Source organism: Manis javanica, chromosome X (assembly GCF_040802235.1).
Source record: "Manis javanica isolate MJ-LG chromosome X, MJ_LKY, whole genome shotgun sequence".
NCBI classification, from domain to species: domain Eukaryota; kingdom Metazoa; phylum Chordata; class Mammalia; order Pholidota; family Manidae; genus Manis; species Manis javanica.
In genome coordinates this window covers 63,244,011-63,268,194 of record NC_133174.1, presented here as the reverse complement: position 1 = coordinate 63,268,194, position 24,184 = coordinate 63,244,011, and the positions used below count along the sequence as shown (strand labels likewise).

Here is a 24,184-nt window from a genome sequence, read left to right as displayed (position 1 = left end):
AAATGTATACAGTGATATAAATACCATTAACGTCAATATAGAATATTTACATTACCCTCAGAATATTCTCTCTGCCCCAGCTACAAGCAGTTTTCTTACTCTCTGTCCTGGCAACCACTGATCTGTTTTCTGCCCTATACTTTTACCTTTCTCAGAATGTCACATAAACTGAATCGTACAATACAAAGCCCTTTGTATCTGGCTTCTTTCACTTAGCAATATGCATTTAAGATTCATTTACATTATGTGTGTATGAGTAGTGTGTTGCTCATTATTACTGAGTAGTACTTTATATTATGGATGTACCACAATTTGCTTACTTATTCACCAGTTGATGAGCATTTGGGTTGTTTCTAATCTTTGACTATTATGAATAAAGTTGACAAGAATATCCATATGCAGGCTTCATGGAAATTATGTTTTTATTTTTCTTAGATAAATATCAAGGAGTGGATTCCTGGTTTGTATGGTAATTATATATATATAACTTTATAAGAAACTGCCAGACTCTTTTCCAAAGCAGTTGTATCATTTTGCATCTCCCATCAGTGATATATGAGAGTTCCAGTTGCTCTACTTCTTCACTGTTACTTGGTGTCAGGTTTTTTTAAACCATTTTATTGTTCATAAAGTAGTATCTCCTTGTGGTTTTAATTTGAACTTCTGTAAATACCGATAACTATCTTTTCATGTGCTTGTTTGCCATCTATATATCTTCTTTCATGACATGTTTAATTCTTCTATTTCTTATTGAGTTATTTATCTTATTATTGAGTTGTAAGAGATCTTTGTATGTCTAGATACAAATATCACTATTTTTAAGCAAATATGGTTCCCCTCTAGGGAGCAAAATTAGGATGGGAGAGAGTTACCAGGAGTCATATTACTGCTTAATATAAGGAAGATGTGTCTAACAATCAGTATTATCCAACAATAGAATGTATTTCCCCAAGATGTGATGAGTTTCCCATTACTTCATATGTTCAAACAGAAGCTGGGAGACCAATTATTAAGGATAATGCAAAGTATATTTATGCATCATGGAGACTGTTGGACCAAATGGTATCTAAGGACTCTTCTAAATCTAAAATTTTATAATACAAAATAAATCAAGTCAACATCTTATTAATGAGGTAGAAGATTCATTCCTTGCAACAACAAAGGGAACCATATTCTAAGAGAATGAATCTAAGATTGTAATAATTCCTGCCACTTCCCCAGCCAATGAAAAATTATCTCACAAATCTTTACCTACCACATAAACAGTAAAAATTATCTGATCTGCTCCTGTGTCTACTGTGAGTATCCCTAACAACATGGGAGCATTAGGGTATGTTTAACCCAAATGGTACATACAGAATTTTGATATCTGTACTATCCATTTTAAATGAGAAAAGCAGCCAAAGATTATTCTCCAAGGGATGTTGTCCTGTGTACTTCTTTATTCTTAAGATCAATGAATCATAGAAATGTTAAATGGACATTGTCAAGAAGACTGGAAACAGAATTAAACAAGATGGCAGTGTGAAAAGTGAGGCAGACACGTCTTCCCCAAACAACATATAACACTAAAATTCAGCAAACAAACACAACTATTCCTGAAAGAGCGACCAGAAAGAAGGCTGCAACAGACGATCTATATCTGGGAAAAAGAGAACACCTCACGAGAAAGGGTATAGTGGCAAACTACCAAGCTGGTGGGACCCAAGCCCCCCTGCCACCACAGCTCACTGGTGGGAGGAAGAGAAATGGAGCAGGGAGAGATGAGAAGCCCAGGAATGCTAAATACCCACCTCTGGAGATCTGCTCCAGGAGCACAAACCCACATTACATGGTGCCCTAGAGATTAGAGGAGTTGGAAAGCAAAGACAGGCAGAACACTGAGAGAGACTGATATTCCAGCTGCTTGTGGAAAACAGGTACCCACAACCGGCCACTCTGGGACAAAAGAAAGGTGAGCACTTTGAAAGAATTCCCAACAGCAATAGAGCTACTAAAGGGGTAAGGATTACACAGAGCTTGCTGCTCAGGAGAAAGGACAGGTGGACAAAATCACCCCAGCACACTCAGCTCACCAGGTTGGGAACTTTCAGGATATTCAGATGCTCCATCCCCCTGACTGGCAATGCAGCACTGAGTCCCCCCACTGAGATACACAGCCTGCTGCTCCTTCCTCCAAGCCACCAGGGGTTTGCAAACCTGCTGCACTCACCACCGTGCCAGACCAGCTGAATGGCGGCCCCACCTATGGAAGCTACAAGCGTGTAGCATAGAGGCTTCTCTCTGCATGCTTGGCCCACTGGCATGGCAGTGGAGGCAGGCACTGTAGCTGGGAAGTGGGAAAGAGCTCTTTCCTCCTGGCAGGCACTGGCACTGCACACCTGTGACCCCCACCATTGCTCTAGATGCTGTGTAACTCCAGAGAGTAGAGCTTCTAGGCACTAGAGGTGCCACCTACACAAAGTTATTATTCCATAGTAATCATTAAAAATATGAAATGGCAAAGAACCCGGTACAAACCAAAATCCCTCAAACACTAGAAAGAGGGCTAAGTGAAAATGAAATCACCAATCTTCCTGATAAAGGTTTCAAAATAAAAATCATAAACACACTCACAGAGCTGCAGAAAAATATTCAAGAACTCAGGAAGGACTTCAAGAAAGAGAAATTTTGAAAAATACAGTATCTGAAATGAAACACACAGTGGAGGGATTTAAAAGCAGATTAGATAAGGTAGAGGATATGGTAAATAAAATAGAAATTAGAGAACAGGAATACAAAGAAGCTGAGGCACAGAGAGAAAAAAAAGATCTCTAGGCATGAAAGAATAGTAAGAGAACAGTGTTACCAATCCAAATGGAAAAATATTCACATTACAGGGGGACCATAAGAAGAGAGAAAAGGGGATAGAAAGTCTCTTTGAGGAAATAATTGCTGAAAACTTCCCCAGTCTGGGGAAGGTAATAGTCTCTCAGGCCATGGAAATGCACAGATCTCCCAACACAATGGAACCAAGGAAGACAACATCAAGACACATAATAATTAAAATGGCAAAGATCAAGGACAAGGACAAAGTATTAAAAGCACCCAGAGGGGATAGACTTTTAGAGGAGATTAAAGATGGTGGTGGGAGAGGTGAGACAGAGGCCTCCTCCCAAAACCACATCTAATACAAAAATGTAGTTAATACAACTAATCCTGAAATAGCCACAGAAAAGAAGGCTGTGCCAGACTGCATACACTTGGAGAAAAGAATAGACCTCATGGAACAGGGTAACATACCAAAGCCATGATCAGCAGGACCCAAGCCCTTCTCCCACCCCACCAGCAGAAGGAAGAGAAACAGAGTGGGGAGGGGGTGGGGGCCTAGGACTGCTGAACACCCAGTCCTGGAGTTCTGCTCTGGGAGTGTGAACCTATGTTGCATGGTGCTCTGGAGATTAGTGGGGTTGCAAAACTAAAACAGGCAGAATACTTGGAGAGACCTAGATTCCAGCCACTTGTGGAAAACAGGGATCCACATCTGACTGATCTTGGAAAGAAAAAATGTGGGCAGTCTGAGAGACTTCCTAACAGTGAGAGTGCTGCTAAAAGGGCGAGGATTGCACAAAGCTTGCTGCTTAGGAGAAAGGACAGGAGGACAAAATTGTCCATGTACACTCTGCTCAGAAGTTTGGGAACTTTAAGGAACCTCAGATACTCCATCCCCTTGGCTGGCTACACAGCTCGAAAGCCCCCCACAAAGATATGCAGCCTTCTGTGCCTTCCTCCTGGCTGGCTGGCACTGGGTTGCAAACCAGCAGCAACTGCCCTGGTGTCAGACCAGCCAGAGGGTGGCCCCGCCTATGGCAGCTACAAACACAAAGCATAGAGGCTTACACCTGCATGCTTGGCACACTGGCCCTGGAAGTGGAGACAGGCACAGCATCCAGGAAGCAGGATATAGCTTTTTTCTCCTCCCAGGCACCAGCACTGCTACCCTGAGACCCCCAACATCACTCCAGGGGCTGAGCAGCTCCAAAGAGTAGAGCTTCTGAACACTAGAGGGAAACACATACAAATGTAAAATGTCGAGGGAAGCTGGTTCAAACCAAAATCCCACAAACACCAGAAAAAGGGCCAAGGGAAAGTGAACTCATCAATCTTCCTGAAAGTGATTTCAAAATAAAAATCATAAACATGCTCATGGAGGTACAGAAAAATATTCAAGAACTCAGGCAAGAATTCAGGGCTGAGATTCAATCATTAAGGAATACAATATCTAAAATGAAACATACAATGGAGGGTCTTAAAAGCAGATTAGATGAAGTAGTGGAGACAGTAAATGGAATAGAAATTAGAGATGAGGAATACAAAGAAGCTGAGGCACAGAGAGAAAAAAAGTATCTCTAGTAATGAAAGAATATTGAGAAAATGGTGTGACTAATCCATATGAAACAATATTCACATGATAGGGGTATCAGAAGAAGAGAGAGAAAAAGGGATAGAAAGTGAAAAAGTGTCTTTGAAGAGGTAATTGCTGAAAACTTCCCCAATATGAGCAAGGAGATAGTGTCTCAGGCCATGAAAGTGCAAGATCTTCCAACAGAAGGAACCCAAGGAAGACAACATAAAGACATATGATAATTAAAATGGCAAAGATGAAGGGTAAGGACAGACTATTAAAAGCAATCAGAGAGAGACAAAAGATCACCTACAAAGGAAAACACATCAGGTAATCAGACTTCTCAGCAGAAACCTTACAGGCCAGAAGAGAGAGGCGTGACATATTTAATGCAAAGAAACAACAGGGCCTTGAACCAAGAATACACTACCCAGAAAAATTATCATTTAAATTTGAAACAGTGATTAAACAATTTCCAGATAAGCAAAAGTTGAGGGAATTTACCTCACATGAACTTTCTCTACGGTGTATTTTGGAGGGACTGCTATAGATGGAAATGCTCTTAAGGAGAAATAGCTGTCACAAGAGAAAATGATGTCACAGTAAATAAAGCAGACCAACTAATTTCTAAGGAAATGCAAAATTAAATCAACAACCCACAAAACCACTCAAGGGATACACAAAGACTACAAAATGTGACATCTAGTATATAAAGAGTGGAGGAGGAAGGAAAAGAAGGGGAAAAAAAAGAACCTTAAGATTGTGTTTGAAATAGTGTAAAAAGCGAGACATGTTAGACTCTTAGATAGTACAGAAGCTGCCCTTGAACCTTTGGTAACCATTACTCTACAGCCTGCAATGGCAATAAGTACATATGTATTGATAATCACCCTAAATGTAAATGGTCTGAATGCACCAATCAAAACACACAGAGTCACTGAATGGATCAAAAAAAAAAAAAAGAAGACCCATGGCTCCCCAAGATGGCAGCATGAGTAGAGCAGTGGAAATCTCCTCCCAAAACCACATATATTTTTGAAAATACAACAAAGACAACTCTTCCTAAAAGAGAGATCAGAAGACACAGGACAGCAGCCAGAACACATCCACACCTGAGAGAACAAAGCTCCTCAAGAAGGAGGTAAGATACAAGCCCCAGCCCAGGAGGACCCGAGCGCTCCACACCCCAGCTCTGGGTGGGAGGAGAGGAGTAGGAGTGGGGAGGGAGAGGGAACCCAGGACTGCTAAATAGCCAGCCCTAGTCATCTGCACCAGAGCTCAGACACAGTGCAAGCATGGGGTGCTGGAAACTAGGGAAACAGGACAGTAAGACCTGTGAGTGGGTCCCTGCAGTGGGCGCACCAGGACAAAGAAAAGTGAGTGCTTTTTGGAAGTCTTAAAGGGACAGGGACCCCACAGCTGGACGGAAGCATCCTGGGACACTTAGTCCAACAGCAGGGAATCTGGGGAACTCTGGGAACTCTATTCCCCTGGGCAGCAGGGAGTACAGAGGCCCCTCATGGAGATAAGTAACCTCCCAGCCATTCCTCCTCCAATGCGGATCCACCATATCGGAGCTGCAGTCCGAGGCAGGCCACGCTGACAGAACAGTGGAGATAAACTCCATAGCAGCCGGGCAAGAATCAGAAGCCCTTTCTGCGTGCAGGTGCCCATCACAAGCCACTAGAGGTCGCTGTTCTCCCAGGAGAGGAAGGCCACAAACCACCAAGAAGGGAAGTTCTTCCAGCCATCACTTGTGCCAGCTCTGCAAACTATCTCTATCACCATGAAAAGGCAAAATTACAGGCAGACAAAGATAACAGAGACAACACCAGAAAAGGAGACAGACCTAACCAGTCTTCCTGAAAAAGAATTCAAAATAAAAATCATAAACATGCTGACGGAGATGCAGAGAAATATACAAGAGCAAAGGGATGAAGTACGGAGGGAGATTACAGACGTCCAGAGGGAGATTGCAGATGCCAGGAAGGAGATTACAGAAGTAAAACAAACTCTGGAAGGATTTATAAGCAGAATGGACAAGATGCAAGAGGCCATTGATGGAATAGAAACCAGAGAACAAGAATGCATAGAAGCTGACACAGAGAGAGATAAAAGGATCTCCAGGAATGAAATAATATTAAGAGAACCGTGTGACCAATCTGAAAGGAACAATATCTGCATTATAGGGGTATCAGAAGAAGAAGAAGAGAGAAAAAGGGATAGAAAGTGTCTTTGAAGAAATAATTGCTGAAAACTTCCCCAAACTGGGGGAGGAAATAATTGAACAGACCACAGAAATACACAGAACCCCCAATAGAAAGGAACCAAGGAGGACAACACCAAGACACATAATAATTAAAATGGCAAAGATCAAGGAAAAGGAAAGAGTTTTAAAGGCAGCTAGAGAGAAAAAGGTCACCTATAAAGGAAAACCCATCAGACTGTCATCAGACTTCTCAACAGAAACCTAACAGGCCAGAAGAGAATGGCATGATATATTTAATGCAATGAAACAGAAGTGCCTTGAACCAAGGATACTGTATCCAGCACAATTATCATTTAAATATGAAGGAGGGATTAAATAATTCCCAGAAAAGCAAAATTTGAGGGAATTTGCTTCCCACAAACCACCTCTACAGGAAATTTTAGAGGGAGAGTTCTAGACGGGAGCAATCCTAAGACAAAACAGATGTCACCAGAGAAAATAAAATCACAGCAAAGAAAGCAGACCAACCAAATACTAACTAAAGGCAAAAAAATAGAATCAACTACCCACTAAAAGCAGTTAAAGGAAACACGAAAGAGCACAGAATAAAGCAACCAACATATAAGGAATGGAGGAGGAGGAATTAGAAGGGAGAGAAGAAAAGAATCTCCAGACACAGTATATAACAGCATAATAAGTGAGCTAAGATAGGCAGTAAGATACTTAAGAAGCTAACCTTGAACATTTGATAACCACGAATCTAAAGCATGCAATGGCAATAAGTACATATCTTTCAATAGGGACCCTAAATGTAAATGGACTGAATGCACCAATCAAAAGACACAGAGTAACAGAATGGATAAAAAAGCAAGACCCATCCATATGCTGCTTACAAGAAACTCACCTCAAACCCAAAGACATGCACAGACTAAAAGTCAAGGGATGGAGAAACATATTTCAGGCAAACAACAGAGAGAAGAAAACAGGGGTTGCAGTACTGGTATCAGACAAAATAGACTTCAAAACAAAGAAAGTAACAAGAGATAAAGAAGGACATTACATAATGATAAAGGGCTCAGTCCAACAAGAGGATATAACCATTCTAAATATATATTCACCCAACACAGGAGCACTAGCATAAGTGAAACAAATACTAATAGAACTAAAGGGGGAAATAGAATTCAATGCATTCATTTTAGGAGACTTCAACACACCACTCACCCCAAAGGATAGATCCACTGGGCAGAAAATAAGTAAGGACATGGAGGCACTGAACAACACACTAGAACAGGAGGAACTAATAGACATCTATAGAACTCTACATCCAAAAGCAACAGGATATACATTCTTCTCAAGTGCACATGGAACAGTCTTCAGAATAGACCACATACTAGCTCACAAAAAGAGCCTCAGTAAATTCCAAAAGATTGAAATTCTACCAACCAACTTTTCAGACCACAAGGGTATAAAACTAGAAATAAATTCTACAAAGGAAACAAAAAGGCTCACAAAAACATGGAGGCTTAACAACATGCTCCTAAATAATCAATGGATCAACAAACAAACTAAAGTAGAGATCAAGGAATATATGGAAACAAATGACAACAACACAAAGCCCCAACTTCTGTGGATGCAGTGAAAGCAGTCTTAAGATGAAAGTATATAGCGATCCAGGCACACTTAAAGAAGGAAGAACAATCCCAAATGAATAGTCTAACAGCACAATTATTGAAACTGGAAAAAGAAGAACAAACGAGGCCTAAAGTCAGCAGAAGGAGGGACATCATAAAGATCAGAGAAGAAATAAATAAAATTGAGAAGAATAAAACAATAGAAAAAAATCAATGAAACCAAGAGCTGGTTCTTTGAGAAAATAAACAAAATATATAAGCCTCTAGCCAAACTTATTAAGAGAAAAAGAGAATCAACACACATCAACAGAATCAGAAATAAGAATGGAAAAATCATGACAGACTCCACAGAGATACAAAGAATTATTAAAGACTACTATGAAAACCTATATGCTAACAAGCTGAAAAACCTAGAAGAAATGGACAACTTCCTAGAAAAATACAACCTATCTTGACTGACCAAGGAAGAAACACAAGTTAAACAAACCAATTACGAGCAAAGAAATTGAAATGGTAATCAAAAATCTACCCAAGAACAAAACCCCCGGGCCAGACGGGTTTACCTCGGAATTTTATCAGACATACAGAGAAGACATAATACCTATTATCTTTAAAGTTTTCCAAAAAATAGAAGAGAAGAGAACACTCTCACACTCATTCTATGAAGCCAACATCACCCTAATACCAAAACCAGGCAAAGACCGCACAAAAAAGAAAATTATAGACCAATATCCCTGATGAATGTAGATGCAAAAATACTCAATAAAATATTTGTGAACCGAATTCAAAAATATATCAAAATGATCATACACCATGACCAAGTGGGATTCATCCCAGGGATGCAAGGATGGTACAACATTTGAAAATCTGTCAACATCATCCACTACATCAACAGAAAGAAGGACAAAAACCACATGATCATCCCAATAGATGCTGAAAAAGCATTTGACAAAATGCAACATCCATTCATGATAAAAACTCTCAGCAAAATGGGTATAGAGGGCAAGTTCCTCAACATAATAAAGGCCATATATCATAAACCCACAGCCAACATCATACTTAACACCGAGAAGCTGAAAGCTTTTCCACTGAGATCGGGAACAAGACAGGAATTCCCACTCTCCCCACTGTTATTTAACATAGTAATGGAGGTCCTAGCCATGGCAATCAGACAAAAAAGAAATACAAATAATCCAGATTGGTAAAGAAGAAGTGAAACTGTCACTATTTGCAGATGACATGATATTGTACATAAAAAATCCTAACGACTCCAGTCCAAAACTATTAGAACTGTTATCGGACTACAGCAAAGTTGCAGGATACAAAATTAACACACAGAAATCTGTGGCTTTCTTATACACTAAAAATGAACCAATAGAAAGAGAAATCAGGAAAACAACTCTATTCACAATTGCACCAAAAAGAATAAAATACGTAGGAATAAACGTAACCAAAGAAGTGAAAGACCTATACCCTGAAAACTACAAGACACTCTTAACAGAAATTAAAGAGGACACTTACAAATGGAAATGCAGCCCATGCTCTTGACCAAGAAGAATTAATGTCGTCAAAATGGCCATCCTGAACAAAGCAATATACAGATTTGATGCAATCCCTATAAAATTACCAGCAACATTCTTCAATTAACAGGAACAAATAGTTCAAAAATTCATATGGAAACACCAAAGACCCCAAATAGCCAAAGCAATCCTGAGAAAGAAGAATAAAGTTGGGGGGATCTCACTCGCCAACTTCAAGCTCTACTACAAACCCACAATAATCAAGACAATTTGGTACTGGCACAAGAACAGAGCCACAGAGCAGTGGAACAGATTAGAGATTCCATACATTAAGCCAAACATATATGGTCAATTAATATTTGATAAAGGAATGAACCATGGAAATACAATGGGGGAAATGACAGTCTGTTCAACAGATGGTGCTGGCAAAACTGGACAGCTAAATGTAAGAGAATGAAACTGGACCACTGTCTAACCCCATACACACAAGTAAATTCAAAATGGATCAAAGACCTGAATGTAAGTCATGAAACCATACAACTCTTAGAAAAAAGCATAGGCAAAAATCTCTTAGACATAAACAGGAGTGACCTCTTCTTGAACATATTTCCCCGGGCAAGGAAAACAAAAGCAAAAATGAACAAGTGGGACTATATTAAGCTGAGAAGTTTCTGTACAGCAAAAGATACCATCAATTGAAAAAAAAGGTACCCTACAGTATGGGAGAATATATTTGTAAATGACAGATCTGATAAAGGCTTGACATCCAAAATATATAAAGACCTCACTCACCTCAACAAACAAAAAACATATAATCGAATTTAAAAATGGGCCAAGGAACTGAACAGTTTTCCAAAAAAAGAAATTCAGATGGCCAACAGACACATGAAAAGATGCTCCACATCACTTGTCATCAGAGAAATGCAAATTAAAACCACAATGAGATATCACCTCACACAACTAAGGATGTCTACCATCCAAAACACAAACAACAACAAATGTTGGCGAGGCTGTGGAGAAAGGGAAACCCTCCTACACTGCTGGTGGGAATGTAAATTATTTCAACTATTGTGTAACTGAGTATGGAGGTTCCTCAAAATGCTCAAAATAGACTTACCATTTGACCCAGGAATTCCACTTCTAGGAATTTACCCTAAGAATGCAGCACTCCAGTTTGAAAAAGACAGATACACCCCTTTGTTTATCACTGCACTATTTACAATAGCCAAGATATGGAAGCAACCTAAGTGTCCATCAGTAGATGAATGGATAAAGAAGATGTGGTACATATACACAATGGAATATTACTCAGCTATAAGAAGAAAACAGATCCTACCATTTGCACAGCGCATCCACACATGGATGGAGCTAGAGGGTGTTATGCTCAGTGAAGTAAGCCAGGCAGAGAAAGACAAGTACCAAATGATTTCACTCATCTGTGGAATATAAGAACAAAGGAAAAACTGAAGGAACAAAACAACAGCAGAATCACAGAACCCAAGAATGGACTAACAGGTACCAAAGGGAAAGGGACTGGGGCGTATGGGTGGTTAGGGAGGGATAAGTGGGGGATGAAGAAAGGGGCTATTATGATTAGAATGCATAATGTGGGGGGTGGGAGAAAGGGGAGGGCTGTGCAACACAGAGAAGACAAGTAGTGATTCTACAACATTTTGCTATGCCGATGGACAGTGACTGTAAATGGGTTTATAGGGGGGGACCTGGTATATGGGAGAGCCTAGTAAACATAATATTCTTCATGTAAATGTAGATTAATGATAACAAAAAGAAAAAGAAAGAAAGAAAAGGGGCATTACTCCCTGATAGGATAAAACTCACTGTAAATCAACTATTAATGCATGCTTTAAATATCCTTAATTTTGATCACTTAAAGGGTGTCAGATGATCGGCTATGGAGGTACATTTTTCTGATAATATTCCTTTCTCTTAAAAAAAAAAAGCAGTTCCTGTGTGGTGACCTACAATGAGTTCTACACAATGGTATAAAGGGCATATCAAAGTGTGGGCAAAGGGTCTGTTTGTGTTTATACAGAGGATCAAAGCCTAATTGGGCTACCCAGAAAATGAACTAAGATACGATATGAAGAAGAACTTCCAACATCAGCACTCTCTGGAAGAGTCATACCAGAGGATGGTCACCAAAAAACCTCAACAAAGATCCAGGTGCTGCTACAGTTGTGGCTGCATTCAGCCCACCTGTTCCTGGACTTGCCATGGGAATGAAGAAGGAGATATCTAAGCTGGCCTGTGCATACAGCAAAACAACAAATTTGACTGGATCTCTACTGTTGGGACTCAACCAAGAATTAGGAGAAGTGCAAGTTGTAGCGCTCCAAAATCTTACAACTACAGACTATCTACTGTTAAAAGAACATGTGGGATGTGAACAGTTCCCAGGAATGGGTTGTTTTAACTTGTCTGATTTCTCTCAGACTGTTCAAGTTCAGTTGGGCAATATCCATCATATCATAGATAAATTTTCACAAATTCCTAGGATGCCTAACTGGTTTTCTTGGCTTCACTGGAGATGGCTGGTAATTATAGGTCTGCTTTGGTTATGTAACTGTACTCCCATTATGTTAACATGTGTGCACAATTTAATTAGTAGTTTAAAACCTATACATGCTGAAGTTACTCTACAAGAAGATATGTCAAAGAAATAATCTTCCCATGTTTTCTTCTGTCTTCTACTTCTATAGCTTTTCTTCTTCCTTCCTAATTACAACCCTTAAATAGAATTCATGCCTCATATCGAATTTACCGAGTATCATAATTCTTCCAAGTGGTAAAGATACCTCAAGACAAATGCTAGGCATAGAAGCCACAGGGCATAAATCTGCAAAGAAGTAAAAAGCTAACCTTTTCAAACAATATGGCTTCTCTCTCACTTACCAACTTTACATTTTACCTGTATGGCCCCGGAAGATGACTGGTTAGCCAGAGATGGGTAAGATTCCTCAAGGGAAGAACAACCTAAGACAGGCACAGTCACAGGGGGGCCATCAGGTGAGAAATTGGGGATCAACAGAGGTGAGCTTAGAACCTCACCCCCCCTGTTTTGAGAGAAATCTTCTGCATCCGTAGATGTCTTGTTGCCCTTGTCTAGCTTGGATTAATACTTAGTCTATAGGAGCACACCTGATCATCTACATTTGCTCTCTTACAACACTAAACTATGTTTTCTACCTTTATCTTGCATCTACCTACCACTTCAGCATTTTATTAAAATTAATAATAATAATAATAATAATAATAATAATAATAATAATAATAATAATAAAGAGAGAAATGTGGGATCCACATATAAATCAAGTATAAAAATCAAACAAATATTCATATTTGACCTGATTGTTTACAGTTCATAATGCGTGATCAAAACCAAAAGTTTCTGTGTTGACTTCCCTTGTACTGTTCACCATGTAAAAACTTATTCACTATGTAAGAATTTGTTCACCATGTAAGAACTTGTTCGTTATGCTTCAGAAGATCGGAGACTGTTGATTGGCTTGGGGTTGATTAATGACTGTACATTGAGTCCCCTATTCAGAATTTTATTGTTGTCAACAACCATTTGATCAATAAATATGAGAGATGCCTTCTTAAAAAAAAAAAAAGAAGAAGATGACCCATCTATATGCTGCCTACAAGAGTCACACTTCAAACCCAAAGACAAACACATACTAAAAGTGAAGGGTTGGAAAGACATATTTCATGCAAACAATAGGGAGAAAAAAGCAGGAGTTGCAGTGCTTTTATCAGACAAAATATACTTCAAAACAAGGAAGGTAACAAGAAACAAAGAAGAACATTACATAATGATAAAGGGCAGTCCAACAACAAGATATAACCATTATAAATATCTATGTGAGGAAAAAGCATCCACATATGTGAAACAAATACTAACAGAATTAAAGGAGGAAGTAGAATGGAATGCATTCATTTTAGGAGACTTCAACATACCACTCACTCCAAAGGACAGATCAACGAAGCAGAATATAAGTAAGGTGATAGAGGCACTGAAAAACACATTAGAACAGATGGATCTAACAGACATCCACTGAACACTCCACCCAAAAGCAGCAGGGTACACATTCTTCTCAACTTCACATGGAACATTTTACAGAATAGATCCCATACAAGGACACAAACAGAGCCTCAGTAAATGCTGAATGATTGAAATTCTATCAAGTAACTTCTCAGAACACAATGGAATGAAACTACAAATAAATTATGCAAAGAAAGCAAAAAAATCCCACAAACACATGGTGGCTTAACAACATGCTCCTAAAAATCAAAGGATCAATTACCAAATAAAACAAAAATCAAGCAATATATGCAGACAAATTAAAATGACAACTCAACACACCAAAGTCTGTGGGATACAGCATAGGCAGTTCTAAGAGGGAAGTGTATAGCAATAAAGGATTAGCTCAAGAAAGAACAATCTTAAATGAAGTGTCTAACTCACAATTAATGAGACTAGAAAAAGAAGAACAAATGATGCCAAAAGTCAGTACAAGGAGGGACATAATAAAGATGAGAGCAAAAATAAATGAAATCAGGAAGAATAAAACAGGAAGAATCAATGAAACTGGACCTGGTTTTTGAGAAAATAAACAAAATAAATAAACTGCTAGGCAAACTTATCAAGAATAAAAGACAGTCTACACACATAAACAAAAACATAAATGAGAAAGGAAAAATCACAATGGACACCACAGAAATACAAAGAATTATAAGACAATACTATGAAAAATTATATGCTACCAATTTGGATAACCTAGAAGAAATAGACAACTTTCAAAAAAAATACAACCTTCAAAGACTAACCCAGGAAGAAACAAAAAATCTGAACAGACCAATTACCAGCAATGAAATTGAATTGGTAATCAAAACACTGCCTAACAACAAAACTCCAGGACCAGATGGCTTCACTGCTGAATTTTATCAAACATTTAGAAAAGTCCTAATACCCATCCTCCTCAAAGTTTTCCAAAAAGTAGAAGAGGAGGCAATACTTGCAAACACATTCTATGAGGCTAGTATCACTCTAATATGAAAAACAGGCAAAGACAACTCAGAAAAAGAAAATTACAGACCAATACCCCTGATAAACATAGATGAAAAAATACTCAAAAAAATATTAGGAAACCGCGTTAAAAATACATCAAAAAGATCACATATCATGATCAAGTAGGATTTATTCCAGGGAAGAAAGGATGGTAGAGTTAGCAAAAATCCATCACTATCAAACCCCACATCAAGAAAAAGGACAAAAACCACATGATCATCTCAATAGATGCTGAGAAAACATTTGACAAAATTCAACATCCAATCATGATAAAAACTCTCAAAAAACTGGGTAAAGAGGGCAAGTCCTCAACACAGTAAAGGCCATATATGATAAATCCACAGCCAACATCATACTTAACACTGAGAAGCTGAAAGCTTTTCCTCTAAGATCGGGAACAAGAAAAGGATGCCTACACTCACCAATTTTATTCAACATAATACTTGAGGTCTTAGCCATGGCAGTCAGACAACACAAAGAAATAAAAGGCATACAGATTCATAAGGAAGAAGTTAAACTGTCACTGTTTGCAGATGACATGATATTGTACATAAAAATCCTAAATAATCCACTCCAAAATTACTAGAACTAATAACTGAACTCAACAAAGTTGTAGGATACAAAATTAATATACAGAAATCTGTTGCATTTCTATACACTAATGATGAACTAGCAGAAAGAGAAATCAGGAAAACAATTCCACTCACAACTGCATCTAAAAGAATAAAACACCTAAGGAAAAAACTTAAGCAAGGAAGTGAAAGACCTATACCCAAAAACTACAAGACACTCCAATGAGAAATTAAAGAGGATACTAAAAAATGGAAATTCATCCCATGCTCTTGGGTAGGAAGAATTAATATTTTTAAATGCCCATCCTGCCTAAAGCAATCTACAATTTCAATGCGATGCCAATCAAAATACAGACAGCATTCTTCATCAAACTAGGGAAAATAGTTCTAAAATTCATATGGAACCAAAAAAGACCCCAAATAGACAAAGCAATCCTGAGAAGGAAGAATAAAGCAGGGAGATCTCGCTTCCCAACTTCAAGCTCTACAACAAAGCCACAGTAATCAAGACCATTTGGTACTGGCACAAGAACAGACCCATAGACCAATGGAACAGACTAGAGAGCCCAGACATGAACCCAAGCATATATGGTCAATTAATATATAATAAAGGAGCCATGGATATACAATGGGAAACTGACAGCCTCTTCAACAATGGGTGTTCGCAAAACTGGACAACTACACATAAGAGAATCAAACTGGACTATTGTCTAACTCCATACACAAAAGTAAACTTGAAAAAAAAAAGTAAACTTGAAGTGGATCAAATACCTGAATGTAAGTTGTGAAACCATAAAACTCTTAGAAGAAAACATAGGCAAAACTCTCTTGAATATTAACATGAAGAACTTCTTCATGAACATATCTCCATGGGCAAGGGAAACAAAAGCAAAATGAACAAGTGGGACTATATCAAACTAAAAAGCTTTTGTACAGCATAGGATACCATCAGTATATCAAAAAAGCATCCTACATTTGGGAGAATATATTCATAAATGACATCTGATAAGGGGTTCACATCCAAAATATTCAAAGAGCTCATGCACCTCAACAAACAAAAAGCAAATAATCCAATTAAAAAATGGGCAGAGGATGTGAACAGATACTGCTCCAAAGAAGAAATTCAGATGACCAACAGGCATATGAAAAGATGCTCCACATTGCTAGTCATCAGAGAAATGCAAATTAAAACCACAATGAGATATCACCTCACACCAGTTAGGATAGCCAACATCCAAAAGACAAGGAACAAGAAATGCTGCTGAGGATGTGTTGAAAGGGGAACCCTCCCAAAGTGCTGGTGGAAATGTAAATTAGTTCAACCATTTTGGTAAACAATATGAAGGTTCCTCAAAAACTAAAAGTAGAAATACCATTTGACCCAGGAATTCCACTCCTAAGAATTTACCCAAAGAAAACAACATCCCAGATTCAAAAAGACATATGCACCCCTATGTTTATTGCAGAACTATTTACAATAGCCAAGAAATGGAAGCAACCTGAGTGTCCATCAGTAGATGAATGGATAAAGAAGATGTGGTACGTATGCACAATGGAATATTATTCAGTCTAAGAAGAAAACAAATTCTACCATTTCCAACAACATGGATGGAGCTAGAGGGTATTCTGCTCAGTGAAACAAGGCAGGCAGAGAAAGACAACTACCAAATAATTTCACTCACCTATGGAGTATAACAATGAAGCAGAACTGAAGGAACAAACAGCAGCAGACTCACAGACTCCAAGAAAGGACTAATGGTTACCAATGGGAAAGGGGTTTGGGAGAGTGGGTGGGGAGGGAGGGAGAAGGGGATTAAGCATATTATGATTGGCATGCATAACATAGGGGGGCATGGGGAAGGATGTATATCACAGAGAAGATAAGTTGTGACTCTACAGTGTTTTACTATGCTGATGGACAGTGATTGCAATGGAGTTTGTGGGGGTGACTTGATAATATGGGTGAATGTAGTAACCACAATGTTGCTCATGTGAAACTTTATAAGATTGTATATCAGTGATACCTTAATAATAAAATACCCAAAAAAAAGAAGACTGGAAACAAACCATTTTCCTCTTTTTGAGCAATGCCATGGTATGTCTGCCCCTGAGGTCTGTGTAATTTTTACCACCATATCTCTAAAAAGTAATCACTAAGATTTAAGAAGAAGAAAGGGAGAGTAAGGCAACTGCTGTTCGTTAAATTAAGTCTTTAGAGTATGTGAGATCCTTCCTCATATAAGTCAATTAGTTCTCACAACAACCTTATCAGGCAACCTGACAAAGTTACTTTTGTGAGAGAGAGAGAGAGAGAGAGAGAGAGAGAGAGAGAGTGTGTGTGTGTGTGTGTGTGGGTGTGTGCACATACGATGAGATCAGCAAGGTTAACCCAATCCTCAAGGACCCACAGTTGTTAAGTGGCAGATCCAGAATTTAAACCCAATCATCTGATTCTAAACCTGTTGTATTTTGCAACATTCAAAGCCCAAAGCAGACCAAGAAGAGAAGCCTGTTCAGCATGGAAATACAAAAACTGAAAGGGGTATTAATCCAAGTAGATAAACACTTGAAGGATACATATTTTGTTAGCTTTGTGTTGTTTACCAAATACCAGTACACTAGCACTAGAAAACTCTGAAACAGAAAAATACTAAGTTTAAGACAATTAAAATGAAGCTCTGTTTTGCACAGTGATTGGCAAACTTATGAAACTCATTACCCTCAAGAATTACTATAAACTGAAAACAACTGGCTTCATAAAACTTTTACATAAATTGAGTGGTAGATGCTTAATGGATAATTAGAATACAAAACTCTAATTTTTGAAGTTGATACTGATAAGGAGAACCATGCTCTCAAAACATGATGCATATGTTAGCACTAGATTATGATCCCACTATCAGGAAAATTCCTAAGGGGTAGGGGGCTAAACCTGGGAAGCAACACTTGAGAAAATCTTGTATTCTTCTAGAGAGAAGTTAAATCATGGAAACAACTCTTGAGCAACTGTATTCTCTTGAATTATCCTTAGCTCCTTGGAGCTCACCTATGGGCCTCTAACCCCATTCTTTCCAAATATTCCTTCAAATAGCTAACAGACAAGGTCCAGCCCTTCAGTAGAGCTTCTAAGTCAGTGAAAGTAGGGCAATGAACTCAAATATTAGAGTCAACAACTCATTGTTAGATGTTGTACCCAAAGGAAGAAGTGAATGGCTGACAGATTTCCCTTGATCATAATCTGGGCGTTTCTATCTTGAGCCAAATATGGGAATTTTAGTGACAACTCTTTCAATTGCTAAAGCTACAGATGCTGTTCCTATTTGAATTATTGTGTGTAGTTGAAGGGTACACCTCTCTTCCCATTATCCCCTCTCCCAACTCAAATGCTTTTAGTCGTTAATTACAGAAAATGGTGTCTTTTTCAATTACAAAGTTTCCAACAGTAGCTTTTTTATTTTTTTATTTTGGTATCATTAATCTGCAATTACAGGAGCAACATTGTGGTTACTAGATTCCCCCCATTATCAAGTCCCCACCACATACCCCATTACAGTCACTGTCCATCAGTGTAGTAAGATGCTGTAGAGTCACTACTGTCTTCTCTGTGCTATACTGCCTTCCCTGTGCCCCCCCCCACACATGTGTGCTAATCATAATGCCCCTTTTCCCCTTATCCTTCCCTTCCCACCCATCCTCTCCAGTCCCTTTTCCTTTGCTAACTGTCAGTCGATTCTTGGGTTCTGTGAGTCTACTGCTGTTTCGTTCCTTCAGTTTTTGCTTTGTTCTTATGCTCCACAGATGAGTGAAATCATTTGGTACTTGTCTTTCTCCGCCTGGCTTATTTCACTGAGCATAATACCCTCTAGCTACATCCATGTTGTTGCAAATGGTAGGATTTGTTTTCTTCATATGGCTGAATAATATTCCATTGTGTATATGTACCACATCTTCTTTATCCATTCTCTACTGATAGACACTTAGGTTGCTTCCATTTCTTGGCTATTATAAATAGTGCTTCTATAAACATAGGGGTGCATATGTCTTTTTGAAACTGGGCTGCTGCATTCTTAGGGTAAATTCCCAGGAGTGGAATTCCTGGGTCAAATGGTATCTCTATTTTTAGTTTTTTTTGGGAACCTCCATACTGCTTTCCACAATGGTTGAACTAATTTACATTCCCACCAGCAGTGTAGGAGGGTTCCCCTTTCACCACATCCTCACCAACATTTGTTGTTGTTTGTCTTTTGGATTGTGACCATTCTATCTGATGTGAGTTGATATCTCATTATGGTTTTAATTTGCATTTCTCTGATGATTAGCGATGTGTGTCATAATCACAGCTCCAGCGGCTTCTGATGCCCCATGACTGTGATCACTCGCAGATAAGTGAAGGGCTCTGCTGCCCCTGTTTGCTTAAAAAATATGTTTTCCCATTTCAAGCCAATGTCAATGAGTAGTGACAGTTCAGGGATACAGTTTACAAGCTGACTTTAATGGATCTGAAATCTCACTGGAGCATCACACTTTAAAAGACTCAGTATCCCTGCAGTTTATAAAGATGATTATTCTAGATATAAAATACTTAATTACAAAGAAAAATATTCCCCAGTTTTTAAGGCAAAGAATGAACTTCCACCCATATGGGCCAATTGCTTAGGAACATCATATATATAGGGAAAAACATAAAATTGAGTATCATGGGGCCTATTCGTAATTCAATAATATTCACTGCAGGGTCAAGTGTAGCAGAGATGTCCATATCCTGCCAGTGATGTTTGAGAGGAACTTCCTCTTTAGGATGATAGGCTGAACAACAACATGACGTCTCAGGTCCTGTTTTGCATGGTTCATCTGTCTCAGAATCGCCTAGGGGAGGGGTTAGATTCTTGGATTCCATCTCAGACTACTGAATCAGAATCTTTCATGTAGAGCTTGGGAATCTACATTCTAATGACCTCCTGAAGTGATTTTTATGCACACTGAAATTTGAGAACCACTGCTCTAAGGAAAAGAGCTCTGGAGTGGAAGTGAGGAAATTTGGGCCCTAGTTTCATTGCTTTCATAGCTTTTCTGGGTAACCCTGACTAAGTCACTTACTTACCCACTCTGGGCCATCTAACCTGTCTGTAAAATTAGGAGATTGAACTATATGATCTCTAAGTTCTCTAAGATTTTTTTGTAATCTATGTTACAGTCCCTATTCTACCAATCTAGTAAATTACTTTGACTGTCTGTCACTTGACTTTATGATCCCTCATTTACCACACATCTAGAAAATAATACTCCTAACTTCTATAAAACCTTGGAATATAAGAATGGAAACCAGCTGTTTCCAGTTCCATGATTAAACCACTTAATTATTTGAAATATGATTTAGAACAAGTTAAAAATCCCATTCTTCCCATCTCAATCATTGAATAAAAAAATATACCCTTAAAATACTACCAAGTGCAAGTATTTAGGTCTCAGCTTTCAGGTGATCCAAAGTGCTAAAACTATTCTTTGAAATGCACAATGTGAGGGTGAATGTAAAATTATTTTCTCCTACTTTCTTTGCAAGCAGAAGTTCCATACCCCCGTTCCATACTGAAGGTGCAAGAGTTAATATAGGTTTCTTTTAATTTAGATAGCCATGGGATTTTCCATTACAAACTTTATAAAATCAAAGCAACAGAAACAGCAAAAGATAACACATAAAGAAACAATTTAAAAGCCTTGACTAAGGTCATAATTTCTAATAACATTTCATGAGGGCTAAGCTAAGGAGGAAGAGTCACTCTCATTCGTTGTTGATGAGAATGTGAAGTATATAAAACTTCTTTTAATGGCAATTTGGCAGTATCTATGAAAAGGCTTATGTTTGGGTCTAGCAATCCCACCTCAGGGAGTTGATTCTATAGATATTTTTAGTACATGTGCAAATGACATATGTACAAAGCTATTCATTATGGCATTATTTGTACCAGAGAAGAGGGAAAAAATTAAGTTTCTATCAGAGACAGTCTGGTTAAATAAACTATGGCACATTCATGCCATGGAATCCCATGGAACTTTAAAAAAAGAGAGTGGGAAAGCTTGCTCTCTCCAAGCTGCATTAGCTGTAATAATCTCCAACTTACAGCAAGTGAAAAAAAAGATGCAAAACTGTGAAAAAGCACACTTTTACAAGTATTAAAACTAAAAGGACACAGAATAAGGTCATGGCACAATGACATTTGTTGCTTCTTCCAGGGAGGGGAACTAGGTGGCTGAGGGGCAGGAACAGAAGGGAGAATTTTCACTGTGTCCTATTTTATACCTTCAAAATTTGAACCTTGTGAAAGTGTTACCTTTCAAAAGAAACACAATGAAAAACTGTTTAAATGTTACAAAAGTTTATATATGTTCTGTGTTCATATATTTATATAAACATATAAATATAAGATCTAGAATGATACACACTGAACACCAAACAGGTATTATGCCTTAGGAGGGGGAGGTGAGAGACTAAATGTATGTATGGGGTGAACATTTACTTTTTTATATTGCTTGAACTTGAAAAGAGATTTTGAAATTACACAAATCAAGCACATAAAAGAGGTCTTGTACCAAAACAGCTGAGAGCACTGGGTTAAGGAGAGTGCAGATTTTTTCAATTCAGCCATAAATGCATGAGAGGCTCAACCCTATTAGCTTGGTTTTGAGTCACATAAGTCTCTTAAGCCTTTCTGATGGATTAAAGTAGTAAGACCTTACCATGTAAGGACTCACAATAAAACAGTAAACTGACCTTCAGTCTTACAATGACCTCTGCAGAGAACAGAAATTTCTAATATCAGAAGAAATATCTAGAAGGCAAAGAATATAAACAGGGGTAGCCACTTTTATAACTCAAGGTGCAACTCATATTTCAAAACTGTGTATATAGCCTTTGGGCTACTGTATGAGGCTTATGATTTAGAGTCAGAAGTCCTGTGTTTAAGATCTGGCTGCATGATATAGTAGCTGTGACTTTGGATAATCACCTTACCCCGAGACTTAGTCAACTATCCTTATCGTATTAGCTATCTCATATTACTGAAAAAATAAAATGAGATATTATGAAAGCCTGTTGTAAACTATAGTGTTGCTCAAATATTTTCATTATCCACTTTCAGCACCCACAGTGACAGAGATAACAAGTTGTTACATTAGCTTCCCCCATATTGTCATAAAGGATATTTCCCCTTTACTCCCAGAATCACATGGCAACTTTTAAAATATGCAATTTCTAGAAAGTCTCTTTCTCAAAATCTGGCATTATAACTTGTTTCTGTCACTGCATGGGAAAAGGCAAGAATTAACATTGCATAATAATACTAGAAAGCACTTGGTAAGAGGAAAACAAAAATTTGTTGTTGAGCTTTATGTCTTACCGAATTATTAGAAATGGACAAAAAGATACTGATTGTTTTTTCTTGTATTTCAGTTTTCTACCTCATATTCTACCATGCCATCTTTGTGTTCTTTACCTGGACATACTGGAAGTCTATTTTCACACTCCCACAACAACCAAACCAGAAGGTAAGAACACTGGCTACTTCATAAAGGCTAAAAACAGAGGAAAGTAGAAATACCAATAAGAAAAGAAAAGGGCAAAAAGAGGAGCAAATAACTTTTCAGTACAAAAGATTCAGGGTAATTTTTTAAAAGGACTCTTAGTGATAAATGTAAATTGAGAGTAGGATAATGTATTGAAGGAGTTTGTGAGATCAGCATGGATATCATCTTTAAGACTAGAAAACAACTACCTGCATTAGTGATACAATTAAAGAAACAAGAACCTACTTGGATTCTGAGGACTCATTCTATGAAACTGTATTACTGCAGATCCCAGCAAGATTTTGGAATACAACTCTTAGAAAAAGAAAAAGAATTACCATAGTTAAAATGATCATTTTTAAACTGTATTCCCTTGAAGCAAATGGTTTTATGCAATATATGAGGGCTCATCAAAGAATATATAATCATATCAGTCATTTATGTGTGACTACTGTAAAACAGATTAGGTTCCAAAGTAGAAAAAAAAACAACAGAAGAGATCTTAACAGCCTCCAAATATTACAAAAAAACTAGTTTAAATTTTCCCATTTATGGAATAAAAATGGTACACAATAAAAATTAAACACAAAGGAAAGTTTATTGTAAGAAATGAGGAACATAAAGAGATATAATATATATAGAAAATGGCAGAAGTCCTTCCTTATGAGTAATTATTTAAAATATAAATTGATTAAACTATCCAATTAAAACTCAGACATTGGCATAATGAGTAAATATGATCATCTATCCTTATGTTCTCTACAAATGACTCACTTTAGAACCAGAGACACAAATAGTGAAATCAAAAATTTAAAGACATCAAAAGTGAAGGGATGGAAAAAGTTATTCCAAGCAAATAGTAATGAAAATAGATCAAGGATAGCAATACTAATATCTTGTGAAAGAAGTTTTAAGCCAAAAATGGAGAATAACCACACAGAAAGGATTGCTAGGGATATCAGCAGGGAAGAGATATCTGGGGAGGACTAAGAGCAAAGAAATATGAGGGAGATGCCAGTGCACTGCCTTGTGGTCTGCTCTGTATTGAACTCTGGTAGCTTTTGCCTCTGAGGAACTCAACAGGCCCCATGACAGCCGCAAATTCCCACAGCTTAAAAGCAAAGAACCCCAGAGTATATGTTGGTGTTGGCCCCAGCAGACTATCCACAGAGGATACTGACAGCTTTTGCCAGTGAGGTAACAACAGCCATCACTG

General features: G+C 38.1%; 1 protein-coding gene across 4 annotated transcripts in view; it reads left to right on the top strand.

Moving 5' to 3' along the window:
- Window positions 1-24,184, top strand: part of ZDHHC15 (zDHHC palmitoyltransferase 15) — a 126,548-nt gene that overhangs the window by 17,859 nt on the left and 84,505 nt on the right. For all 4 annotated transcript variants that reach the window (XR_012127249.1, XM_017652041.3, XM_017652037.3 and 1 more), the window contains one exon: window positions 22,856-22,950. Coding sequence is in view for 3 of the 4 variants with exons in the window: in XM_017652041.3 (XP_017507530.1) it covers window positions 22,856-22,950 (95 nt within the window). In the remaining variant the exon portion in view is untranslated. The remainder of the gene's footprint in view (window positions 1-22,855; window positions 22,951-24,184) is intronic.